The sequence below is a fragment of the Meles meles genome, chromosome 9, assembly GCF_922984935.1.
Source record: "Meles meles chromosome 9, mMelMel3.1 paternal haplotype, whole genome shotgun sequence".
Lineage (NCBI taxonomy): Eukaryota > Metazoa > Chordata > Mammalia > Carnivora > Mustelidae > Meles > Meles meles.
Genome location: NC_060074.1, coordinates 68,323,824 through 68,336,840, shown reverse-complemented (window position 1 = coordinate 68,336,840; position 13,017 = coordinate 68,323,824). Strand labels below are relative to the sequence as shown.

The following is a 13,017-nucleotide window of genomic DNA, read 5'->3' as shown; positions in this document are numbered from 1 at the left end:
AGGAAATGAAGGAAGGAAGGAATTAAGGAAGGGAGGGAGGGAGGGAGAAAGGAAGGGAAGGAAGGAAGAAGGAAGGAAGGAAAAAAGAAAGAGAAAGAAAGAAGGAAGTATCCTGGTCAATTTTCTGTGACTCTCAAGGTCAAAAATCTGTGTATAACTTTTAACTCCCCCAAAACTGAACTACCAATAGTCACCTGTCAACTGGAAGCCTTAACTGATAACATAGAGAGTTGATTAAGCCCTAAAAAAAAAAAAAGACTCTACTTTCAAAGAGCCATGTAATATAACTGTTGCCTAAATTAATATTTTATTTTGACAGAATGATCTCTTAAATGAGAAGAATGATCTCTTAAACACTGAGAATAACTTCCTTACATTGCTTATGAAACTTTTAACCAGTTCATAACATTTTCCAGTTTTCAAGATTTACAAATGACATCAAGTTTTTAAAATGCCTTTATAATATTAATGTATATTTTTTAAAAATAAAAATTATTTCATGAGAAAAAGTAAGCAAAGGATATACTCTCTTGACTCCTTTCAAGAGTCAGAAATTACTATGATATTTAAAATTTTTTTCATATATTAACAATAATCAGTTATTTTAGGCTAAAAATATGTCAGAAACAAATACTCTAAAAACAAATCTTACCACCGGGCATTCCCATAATAATGCATCCTCGATTTTTTCTGATTTGGAACATTTTGGCATTTCATAAAGTTTTCTTGGCTCTGAGGCAACACTGGGAAAAAAAGAAAAATAAACGATTATTCTTCTTGATAAGTGAGACAGTGTTTGCTCAGCTCTGAGCGACTTTTTTCCAGAGACTTGGAATACCAAGATATAACTTGTTATTTTGCTTTCTTTTTCCTAACTAAATGTTAACATTGTTTTTCTGATCACAAAATTCACAATAAAATTAAAAAATAAAAATAAAAAATAAAAAAACAGAAAATCTGAAAAATAAAATAGATCATAATACTATATGATTACAAAAATAACCATTATTAACATTTTGGTTCATTTCCTTCTGGTTTTTCTGTATATACATATACTTACCTGCAGATTGTTTTCCAAAATTGGATCACATTGAATTCTTTCTTTACCCTTGGACATTTACTATGAATATGTCTGCTGAGTTCCATGGGGTTCATAAAATGTTATTCTAATATTATAAAATGAAAATTAGATAAGGAGTCCCTTTATTTTAGGATGAAAATTAGTAGGTAAAAAAGGAAATGTCTTTAGGGGTTTTTCTACTCCCAAATTCCCGTTCAGAAAAGTTAAACAAGTTTGTACCTCTACCAGTAGTAAACACTATATTTATTATGTGAAAAATAGTCCCTTATCTTTAGTTTATACTTACCTGATTACTATCAATATATGATCATAGATGTTTTCCCCCTTTTTAACTGATTAACATTAAAATTAAACTACAGTTTAGAAACAATTTTCAGAGGCTCCTGGGTGACTCGGTTATTTAAGCCTTGGCTTTCCACTCAGGTCATGGTACCAGGGTTCTGGGATCAAGCCCCCTGTCAAGCTCCCTGCTCAGTGGGGAGCCTGCTTCTCTCTCTGCCTCCGCCAACACTCCCTGCTTGTGCTTTCTCTCTCTCAAATAAATAAAAATCTTAAATTTTTTTTTTTTCTGAGTGACAATTTTATTCACCTTTGATGTTCTCTGATTCAAAGTTTTAAACCAAAAAGAATTTCACAGGATTGAAAGCAAGCCTTAACTTCTAAATTATAGGTGATTCTAAACTTTGGGTAAAACACCCATGACTGCCATAGTAAAGAACTCCAACTGTTTTATTATTAGATCACCAACCAATGCCACCCTCTCACCTCTCAATTGGGAAATTATGAAATAGGCATTAAATGATACCAACGAATTATTACTAATTTTGTTAGATGTGGTAATGACATTATGATTAGATAAAGAAATGTCCAGATATCCATTTCCAATGTGATAGCATGACGAGCTCTATAGGCATGCTCTCCAGGAAAACTGGTGAAAATTATAAAAGGACAACTATTTAAAGTCTCTGGAAATGGTCCTAGGGGCATATAGCAAACAAACATTTATTCAAAAAAATCTGCTAGAGTTCACTAAGAACAGTGAGTCGATGACGTTGAACTAGGATATGCTCTCTCCATACTGTTCTTAGCTCGGCAAGATGAAAACTACTCCAGACTGGTATAGCCAAGAGCGCAGGACTCCCTTTACCTCCAGCTCCCAGAGGGCCACCTTCTTGGGGGACCAGGGTGACAGCATTTCTCATGTAGCTCCCAGCTGCTTGTTGCTGGGGCTGAGTCGTGGGTGAGTGCAGTCAAAAAGTGGGGCTCCCTTCTTCCACCTAGTCCAACTCTACCTTGGGCGTGGCATGCCTAAGAATACAGAGGCTCTGATTACCCTTAGCCTACCTCATAAAGCAGTGGTTCCACGTTAAGAAAGGCAAGAAAAGCTGAGGCTAATGTTTGCCTCAACTGTAGATGCTCAGTTTTTAGAGCATGGGAATCACTCAAAGAGAGGAATGCCATTGATTCAACCTGCCTCATACTACCAACTCTAAAGCCTTGGGTTGAAGATTTTGCCTGGGGGGAAGAAGCAGGCCTTAAAGCATATAGCCCTATTCTCTTCCCAGAGGAACTGACTTCATTTGCAACAGAGTACGGAGAAGTTCTAGCCTAAAGGCACTCTTAAAACCAGTGGAGTTTGTGGTGAAAGGCAAATGGGAAGAAATTTGTAGATTCACTGGTCATACACGCTAAATTGGAGGCTGACTAATGTGTTAGAGAGAATCAGAATAAGATTGTTGGCAGGATCCCTCCTCGGATCAGAACAAATATCAAACTATCTTCTCTAACTTCTGGTTTCTGATCCTGTAAAGCGCTTAGAAGTCATTACTCCTGTCCTTACGGGGGAAAAAGCTGAATAAACAAAATCAACAACTGTTCCTAGTTCCATCAGAGAATTAAGATCACAGAGCAAACTGCTGCACCCAAAACTAGAAAGAGAGGTGAATACCAAGAATCACAGCTTAGCAGGAGTAAGCCAATGGAATCAGTACCAGGCAAACAAAAACAAGGACACTAGAGGAAATTTTAGTCCTGACACCTACTGCTTCAGCAAACAACAAACACAACATAAAACCTCACTCTAAAGACCCATTTACCGCAATCACTTTTACATCACATACAACTTACAACAAAAAAATACAAAGCAAACTGCAATTTTCAAAATGCAAAATGCAAAGATCGAAGAGACAAAGCAAACATCAGAACCTCCTTGCTAAGGGAGGCTGATGGGGGGGACGGGGAGCCTGCTTCTCCCTCTCCCTCTGCCTGCCACTCCCCTGCTTGTACTCACTCTCTCTTGTGTCAAATAAATAAATAAAATCTTAAGAAAAAAAAAAAACCCAAAACCAAAAAACAAAAACCCTAAAAACAAAATCAAAAGGAAATGCTAAAAATAAAAAAATTCACACAAATGAAGAATGTCTTTGACAGGCTCATCAGTAGACTGGACACAGCCACGGAAAGACTGGTAAACTTGAAGATACGTCAACAGAAACTTTCCAAACTAAAACAATGAAAAAAAAAATGATAAAAGCAGAACACAACATCCTGACAGAGAATTAGAAAAGGCGTAATGTACACCTAATGGGAATACTAAAAGGATAAGAAAAGGAGAACAGAAGAAATACTTGAAATCAATAATGGCTGAGAATTTTCCAAAATTAACCACAGGCACCAAATCACAAATCCAAAATCTTACAGAACACCAAAAGGGAAAAATATCAAAAAACCTATACTTAGGTATGTATTATTCCAACTATAGAAAATAAAAAACAAAGAAAATATCTTGAAAGAAGCCAAAGGAAAAAAAGCACCTTCTCTAAAAAAGAACAGGATAAGAATTACATTGGACTTCTCTCTCTTTTTTTTTTAATATTTTATTTATTTATTTGTCAGAGAGAGGGAGAGAGTGCACACAAGCAGGGAGGAGGAGTGGAGGCAGAGGGAGAAGCAGACACCGTGCTGCACAGGGAGCCCCACGTGGGACTCGACTCCAGGACCCCGGGACCACAACCTGGGCCAAAGACAGCTACCCAACGGACTGAGCCACCCAGGTGCCCTAGATTGGACTTCTTTAGAAAACATGCAAGCCAAGTAGGGAGTGACATAAAATATTTAAAGTGATGAAACAACCCCTACCCGCAGTCCACCTGCACCCAATTCTAATATGAGGGGAGTGGAAATCTCCTACACACAACACCCAGATACCAGAAGAGTGTCCAAGAATTCGACTCAATTCTTACACTGTCTGCTAGGAGACAGCATCAGATTCCACAGGTTAAGGATTCAATCCAGTAAGACTGCCCTCCACCAACCCCACCCCAACCTTCAGATGCCAGTTACAAAGCCCCCAGGCTGTTACCTGTGTTTCTGACCCATGGGCTACAAATTGGGCTTCCAATGACCTTCTCTTTAGTTTCTTTGATAGTGGCTCATAGAACTCAGGGAAGCATTTACTTATGTTTACCAGTTTATTAAAGGATATGATAAAGAACACAATCAACACCTAGATGAAGAAATACATAGGAAGAGGTATGGGAAGAGGGCATGGAACTTCCATGCCCTCTCCAGGAAAGCCACTCTCCCTGCATCTCCAAGTGTTCACCAACCCAGAGCTCTTCAAACCCAGTCCTCTTGAAGTTTTCTGGAGGCTTTACTGTGATTGACTTAAGTCATTGGCCACTAGCTGATTCAATCTTCAGCTCCCTCTGTTGCCTGCCTGGAGGTCAGGGGTCAGTCCCAACCCCCTAATCACACAGTTGGCCCTCCAGGCAATAGGTTGTTACACTTGGGTGGGGTCTGAAAGTTACCTTCATTAATAACAAGATATCAACCTTCACCTTTACAGTCTGATGTATTTTCAGTAACTATAGATTAAAAAGCAAATATATCTGAGAAAAATATTTTGGTGATCTGAATGACCAAATATAGATTTTTTTAATTTAAATTCAATTAGCCAACATATAGTACATCATTAGTTTTTGATATAATGTTCAATGATTCATTACGTATAACACCTAGTGCTCATCACATCACGTCTAAATATATATTTCTTATAAATCCTTATATCACACTCAACCAATCCAGAATTTTGTATCCTGAGAAGTTATCCCTCAAAAGTCAAAAAGAAATCAGGTTTTCTCAGATAAACAAAAACTGAGGGAATGTGTTGCTGGCGGATCTGCTTTATAAGAAATGTTCAAAAAAGTCCTTCAAAGAGAAGAAAAATTATATAGGTCAGAAAGGAAGAATGTTAGAAAAGGAATAAATACAGGCACTTGGGTGGCTCAGTCAGTTAAGTGGCTCAGGATCGTGCCGCAAATCTGGCTCCACACTCAGCAGGGTGTCTGCTTGAGATTCTCTCTCTCCCTCTGCCCTTCCCCCTGCTCATGTGCATGTATGTGCATGATGCTCTCTTTCTCTCTCTCTCTCAAATAAAATAAATAAATAAAAGGAATAAATAAAGGTAAAATAAAATCCTTTATTTTTCTTATTCTTAACTGATTTAACAGAGAAAAATTTATCTGTCATAATAATAGCATAATAACATAATAATATTATTGTCATAATAATATCAGCAATAAGGTATTCAGGGAATATAGCTTATGGATAAAAAGAATGGCAGCAACGTTATAAAAGGCAGGAGGGAGCAATTAGAAATACTCTAATATAAAGTAACTATGCTAACCATATACAGCTATAGTGCTACTTGAAAGTGACTTAAATTAGTTGTAAATATGCATTGCAAGTTCTAAGGCAACCATTAAAAATTTTTTTAAAAGTATAATGGATATGCTAAAGTAGAGAGAAAATGGAATCATATAAAATGCTCAATTAAAAGCAGAGAACACAAAAAAAGAATGAAAGACAAGAACAGAACAAAAAGCAATGAATAGAAAATAGTTACATGGGAGTATATTAAACCAACTGTATTAATAATCACTTTAAATGTAAATGGTCTATACCTATTAAAAGGCAGAGACTGTCAGAGTGGATCAAAAAACAGGACTCGAATACATGTTGTCTACAAGAAACCCATTTCAAATATAAAGAAACAGATTATAGTAAAGGAATGGATAAAGATATACCATGTGGATACTAATCAAAAGAAAGCTGGATAGCTATATTAATTTTAGACAAAGTTGACTTCCACAAAAAAATTATGAGGGATAAACGGTGGCATTACATAATGATAAAGGGGGTCACCTCTTCAAGAAGGCATAAAAATCCTTAATGTGTATACCATCTAACAACACAACGTCAAAACATGTGAGACAAAAACTGATAGGACACAAATAGAAACAAATCTACTATTATAGTTGGGAGACTTCAACATGTCTGTCAATAACTGGTGAGTCCAGCAAACGGGAAGTCTGTAAGGATATAGTTGAAATGAGCAGTACTATCAGTCAACTGGATCTGACTGACATCCAAAGAATATTTCATCCAATAACTGCAGAATAAACATTCTTCTCAAGCTCACATGAAATTCACCAAGAGACCGCAATCTGGGCCACAAAACACACCTTTACAAATTTAATAGAGCAGAAGTAATACAAAGTATTACTTTCAGACCACAGTGGAAATAAATGAGAAGTCAATAACAGAGGGGCGCCTGGGTGATTCAGTGGATTAAAGCCTCTGCCTTCAGCTCAGGTCATGATCCCAAGGTCCTGCGACTGATCGACTGATGGAGCCCTGCATTAGGCTCTCTGCTCAGCAGGAAGCCTGCTTCCTCCTCTTTCTCTGCCTGCCTCTCTGCCTACTTGTGATCTCTGCCTGTCAAATAAATAAATAAAATCTTAAAAAAAAAAGTCAATAACAGAAAGCTGGAAAATCCCAGAAGATTTGCAGATGAAACAACAGACTTCTAATTAACACATGGGTCAAAGAAGTTTCATGAGAAATTTTAAAATATTTTTAACAAAATGAAGATGAATAAAATATATGAACATTTGTGGGATGCAGCAAAAACAGAGCTTGAGGGAAATGAATAGCACTAAATGTATATATTACCAAAGGAGAGAAAATTCTGGGTTCGTGAACACATACAGATTTAGGGACAGTAGTATGCTCAAAAAGCATGGATATACCATGCCCCTTCCCACATATCCACATATCTCTTCTATCTGGCTGTTCTTGAGTTATATTCTCTTATAATATACTGGTAATCTACTAATAAGTCAATCACAAAAGACCACATACTATGTGATTCAATTTATATGAAATGTTCAGAACAGGTGCATCTACAGAAACATAAAGTATACTAGCAGTTGCTTATGGGTAATGTTGATAGGGGCTACAGCTAATGGAATAGGGTTTCTTCTTGAAGTGATGAAAATGTTAATTGTAGTGATGGTTACCTATATGAACCACAATGGTTCATCAAAATTCCTATCATTGAATATGAATTTCAACAGACAAAAACCATTAAATTGTATACTTTAAATAGGTGAACTGTATAGTATATGAATTATGTCTTAATAAAGCTATTAAAAGAAAGAAAAAAGTCCATATTTTTTAGAGAAGTAAACTTAAGTGTGGTGTGATGTTTCGAACATGCTTTAAAATACTTAGTAAAAAGGTCAAGGAAAAGGTGGCAATGGTGGGGCGCCTGGGTGGCTCAGTGGTTAAGCCACTGCCTTCCGCTTGGGTCATGATCTCGGGGTCCTGGGATCGAGTCCCACATCGGGCTCTCTGCTCGGCTGCCTGCCTCTCTGTCTGCCTCTCTGCCTACTTGTGATCTCTGTCTGTCAAATAAACATATTAAAAAATCGTAAAAAAAAAAAAAAAGGTGGCAATGGGTTAGAAAAGCAAATGCAGCAAAATCTGGATCACTTTTGAATCTAGGTAATGAGTATATGGAGGTTCACTTATACTACTCTCTTTGAAGCAAGTTTAAATTTTTCTCTTAAAACAAACAAAAAAAGGCAAGTACTTCCAAAACAAAACATGGAAATTCTCTAGGGGTGCCTGGGTGGCTCAGGGCATGATCCCAGGGTTGTGGGGTTGAGGATTGAGTTCCCTGCTCAGCAGGAAGCCTGCTTCTCTCATCTCTCCCCGCTCCTGCTCTCTCTCTCTCTCTCAAATAAATAAATAAAAATCTTAAAAAAAAAATTCCTCTCTAAAGCAGTATCTAATTATTAGATATCTGGCTTCCTTAATTCTGATATCTTTTAAGCATAATAAAACATTGTACCATACCCTGAGCAACCCATCATTTTGCCTGCACTATAAATTCGTTTTAAATTGGTATTTGCAAAGATGAAATCTCTAACTTCGGATTTAACAAGATTTTTAAAATTACAACCCATTTTTACCACTTACTCTTATTTTGGGCTAATTTTTTCATTCTCCCTATTTCATTAAGCACTGAAATAGCATGTGGTTCTATAAAAATTAGTAAAGATTAATAGTGAGGTGAATTAAAGCAAAAATGTTCATCCAAAAGATACCTGCTGACACAGCACCGATAATTGTCAAAATATATTCTTCCTCTCTCATAGGCTATAGGTGACTTGGAATGAGTTGTCCACACATTCTTAAATTTAGTACTTTCCTGAAAGACAAGGAATTTTGGTTTAAGGAATAACTCATAAGTCTCTACCGTGCACCAATTTTAAGTGGGATAGTTAAATCTACAATATTCAAAGTAACCCTACGTACGTTATTTAAAACATTATGTTCCTATCTTCCTCACTCTGCCCTCACGTGTTAAGCGGGGTAACCAAATTTCTGGAACATCGTTTGCAGGAAGACATAAGAAGCTTAAAACTGAAAGCATCTGCTGGTTCTAACAGCTATTTACTAATTCCCCAGGTTCGGGGCCTGGATTCCCCCGCTCAAGACATGTGATCTTCTTAAAAGGGGGCCCTAATGCGTAAAAACTGCACCCCGGGAGGAGGCTTCGCCGCCAGTCGCCCCGCTGCCCTTGGCCCCATTCCCAGCCGCCGGCGATCACCTGGCACACCAGCACCCTCAGGATGCCCAGGTTCGTCCTCTGCACCACGCCTGCGTCCCGCGAGAAGAAGCCCAGCGCCCGGCGACTCAGCTGGCGGCACACGTTGGGTTTCTGAGTTGGGCCCATGGAGGCAAGGGCCAGGTGCGGGGTTGGCTGGGCTGAAGAGGGGAGCGCCCCTCGCTCCCGCGCCAGGCAGCGGCCGTTACCTCCGAACCTCCAGGCCCCAACTCCTTGAGGGGCCCAGGAAAAGCTGACACCGGGCGCCGGGCCAGTAGCGCACGGCAACGAGGCAAGATAACACGGATCGGCACCGTCTGAGCGCAGAGTGAAGGAAAAGACACCCCCTTCCGGCCAGCCCCTCAAACACTATGCCGCTCTGGACCCCGGTGCGGGCAGTGTGACGCCCCCGTAACGCGCGGCCTGCGGGAACCGTTCCCTCAACAAGAAGTGTAGTTCCCAGAGCCCTTTGAGGAAGCCTGGCTAATTCCCAGAACTACAATTCCCATCAGGCGGCGCGAAGGGAGCGCTTGCGTCGGCCCCGCCTCCAACCAGTCGTGGCCCCGCCCAGCCCGGCGGCCTGGAGGCTGCGCTGTGCGGCGGACATCTCTTTCCGGCTCTGCACGCGGCGCGGGCCAGAGCCCCGGGGGCGCTGTACTGCCGGCTCCTGGTGTCGGTTTACTGTGCGAATCGTGCCTCACCGGTACCCTCACTCCCCCGACTTTCGTTCTGGGAGGCCCTGGCCGGGTGCCGAGAGGGCTATATCGAGTGCGACTCCCCTCCCCCAAAGCTGCGTCCGTGCTAAAGGTACGCCCCGCGGCTTTCCCTTCAGTCGCACGTTGGACGTTGTGGATGAGGTTGACGGTTAAACATTTTGGGTCTATAAACATTATGCTATTGAATGATGAGTTAGTGGTGAAAGATGCTTGCATTCCCACCAAACTAGGGTTGAATTACTCTTTTCCAGAGCTCGCCCTTCCGTGGCCTGCGGGGACACAGGCTGGTTTTGCAATAATTATTTTCCTTACTCTCGCCTCTTTTTTTTTTTCCCCCCTTTTGGTAATAAAATATGAAATGTTTACATTCTTATCGGACTAAGATATTCCACGTTGATTCCTCTGAGTAAAAGGTAACTTTGTCAACGACCCCTGCCTGTAGGATCAAAGTTCCTACGACATTACATTTTCAGTAATCGTTCACTATGTGTGCCCCATTGCTTTGCAAGCCCCTTGAGGGTGGTGTCTTTGCATCTTCCACGTGGGCTCGGCTCGCTACCTCTTGTTCCTTCTTGGGCAAGAGAACGATCGCCTCTGACTGACAGCAGAGTACCATATGGGTGAGTGCGTTGGGTCACAATTTAAGTGTTCAGTAACAATTTGTCACATCTCTTTTTAACCCTCCTGAATTTCCTTCAGGGCCTAGGCTTTTGCTGATTTTTCATGACTTATTTACAGCATACTGTGGAGTGCTATGTGTATTTTTAGAGCGCGCTATAATAGTTAATTTGGTAATTCATGAATGCAGCTGTCACTGAGAAAACTGGGACCCAGAAACGAGAACTGGATTTTCTTTGGATGGAATGAAATTCAAATCATTGCTGACTTAAATTCATCATCTTTCTCTTCTTATTTCCCTTCACCCTCACTTGTTTTGTCTTCCTGTGGTTTTTATCTTACCACTAACTCACCCAGTGGGCTGTCCTCCTGAATACCTTCCTTTCCTCACCCACAACCAAATCTTTTTGATTCTGACTCCTATCCGTCTCCTTTTTATATCACCTCAGTAATTTAGGGCCTCACAATTTTATCACGTTATTATATTAAGTATCCTCCTTCTTGCCTTGCTTAAGTACTTGCGATTCCAACCCTCCATGCTGCTGCCAGAGTGGTTTTTCTAAAGCACAAATTTGTCATTTCTTCAGTAAAATCTTCAGTGGCTCCCAGAACAGAATTTCTCAAGCCTGAGTCGATACCCAGGATTCTCTATTGTTAACTTAAAATATTTTCAGTATGTTAAATATATGCAAATATAAAACTATATATAAACTCCTTATGTTGTATATCTTATATGACTGCAACTCCCAGTTATAAGTTAAATGAAGCACAATTATAAAACAAATAAATTCAAACGAATACATATTCTTTGTTACCAATGAGACTGTTTTTGCTGGACCTAATAAGCTTCAAAAGCAAATGTTCACTGTCCTCCATAGCATAATTTCCTTAGAAAAGGTCTTTTTCTTTCTTTAAACCACTGCAAAGCTTTCCTTTATTCAATGTGTCATGATTTTATTTGACCTTCACTTGTCAAACACCATCATTTACATAAAGTAGTTCCCATTTCTTTCTCATTAACCTCTGCCAGTGACAAATGGTACCAGTTGTTTGCCAGTGCACTGCTGAACACAAACATGTGAACTGAAATCTTACGACAGTCATCAGTTAAAAGGTGGCCATTCAGATGATCCAGAATATCCTTTTAAAAAACGTTTTTGTTTTTTATTTTTATCAAGCTGAAAATAAAAGGTTTCTCTAAGAGAAACATGGCCTTGGGGCTACATCTGGGGTCTGTGTAGGTGCCTTATAAGACAAAATCTGAATCCCTTAATGTAGTATCGGCATTGTTATCTGCATCTTGCCCACACTTTCAGCCTTATTTCTTTGTCCATCCTTAACATTTGCTCTTGTGGTTCTGAATGTTGCTCACTTGCTGCTCAAGCCAGTGTATCTTTGCATCTCAAAGATACATCTTTGTATCTTTGATGCTTCCTTCCTTTCTTTCTCTTACCTATTTATCTCATGACTCATCCCAGCTATCACAGCTCTACTCAGACACTTTTCCTGACCCCTTCACTTTAGTTATGGTCTTGCCTCTTCTGACATGTTATTTTGCATATATTGTTTGCTGCACAATATTAGAATTGTTGTTTGTCTGTTTTCCCAACATATGTTTTTATTCTTCTCTCTCTCTCTTTTTCTTTTTAAAGGAGGCTCTATTCCCTAGGGGTGCCTAGGTGGCTCAGTGGGTTAAGCCTCTGCCTTCGGCTCAGGCCATGATCTCAGGGTCCTGGGATCCAGCCTGGCATTGGTCTCTCCTCAGCGGGGAGCCTGCTGCCCCCCTTCTCTCTGCCCCTCTCTTCCTACTTGTGATCTCTCTCTCTGTCATATAAATAAATGAAAGCTTTAAAACAAAAACAAAAAAACCCAGAGGCTCTATTCCCAACGTGGGCCTTGAACTCATGATCCCAAGATCAAGAATTACTTGTTCTACTGACTGACCTGGCCAGGTGCCCCCCAACATATTGTTTTTAGAGTAGTCCATTCATTCATTCAACATACATATGCATTGACCAAATTTTAGGCAGTATACGAAGGGTGCATATGTACGTTGATTAAATGGCTATTCTAAGGACAATGTATAGAATCCCTTTATTCTTTAAATCAGTAGGAAACCACAATGTTCATAAGAAGAAATAACTTTTTAAAAATTTAAATCCCCAATAGTCCTACCTACAAAGTAGATATTTTTTCCATTTGTTGACGGTAAAATGGCTTGCACAGATATCCCTAGTTTAGGATTTGAAAGTAACTTCTCAATTTCAGACATAAAACAAACATTGTTTTTTGTTTTTGTTTTTTCTTTTTCAGTCTGTGCCTTTGTGTTTACAGAATACTTAACCATATTTATCATGATTTTTTAAATGTATTTTTTAATTTATTTTTTTAAGTAATCTACTTCCAACATGAGGCTTGAATTCATGTCCCCAAGATCAAGAGTCATATGCTCTACCGACTGAGCCAGCCAGGCTCCCCTACCATCATATTTTAAAGACAGAAAAGAAGAGATATGAATTCAGAAGTTAGTAAAATGCTTTTTGTTCATATACTTTGTTTAAAGAAGCATAATGGGGCACCTGGGTGGTTCAGTGGGTTAAGCCTCTGCCTTCGGCTTGGGTCATGATCTCAGGGTCCTGGGAATG

At 39.5% G+C, this 13,017-nt stretch overlaps 2 protein-coding genes across 5 annotated transcripts in view; one reads left to right on the top strand and one right to left on the bottom strand.

The window, feature by feature from the left end:
• Positions 1–9,483, bottom strand: part of DCAF17 (DDB1 and CUL4 associated factor 17) — a 43,955-nt gene extending 34,472 nt beyond the window's left edge. The window contains exons 1-3 of one of the 2 annotated variants that reach the window (XM_046018894.1): positions 9,042–9,483; positions 8,536–8,639; positions 653–743 (exon numbers count right to left, since the gene is read on the bottom strand). In XM_046018894.1, the coding sequence (XP_045874850.1) occupies positions 653–743; positions 8,536–8,639; positions 9,042–9,167 (321 nt within the window). In that variant the 5' untranslated portion in view covers positions 9,168–9,483. The remainder of the gene's footprint in view (positions 1–652; positions 744–8,535; positions 8,640–9,041) is intronic. The other variant, XM_046018895.1, reaches the window with a different exon arrangement.
• Positions 9,484–9,634: 151 nt separating this feature from the next.
• METTL8 (methyltransferase 8, methylcytidine) overlaps positions 9,635–13,017 on the top strand; it is an 84,143-nt gene continuing 80,760 nt past the window's right edge. For all 3 annotated transcript variants that reach the window (XR_006820276.1, XM_046018897.1, XM_046018896.1), the window contains exon 1: positions 9,635–9,845. The gene's annotated coding sequence lies outside the window, so the exon portion shown is untranslated. The remainder of the gene's footprint in view (positions 9,846–13,017) is intronic.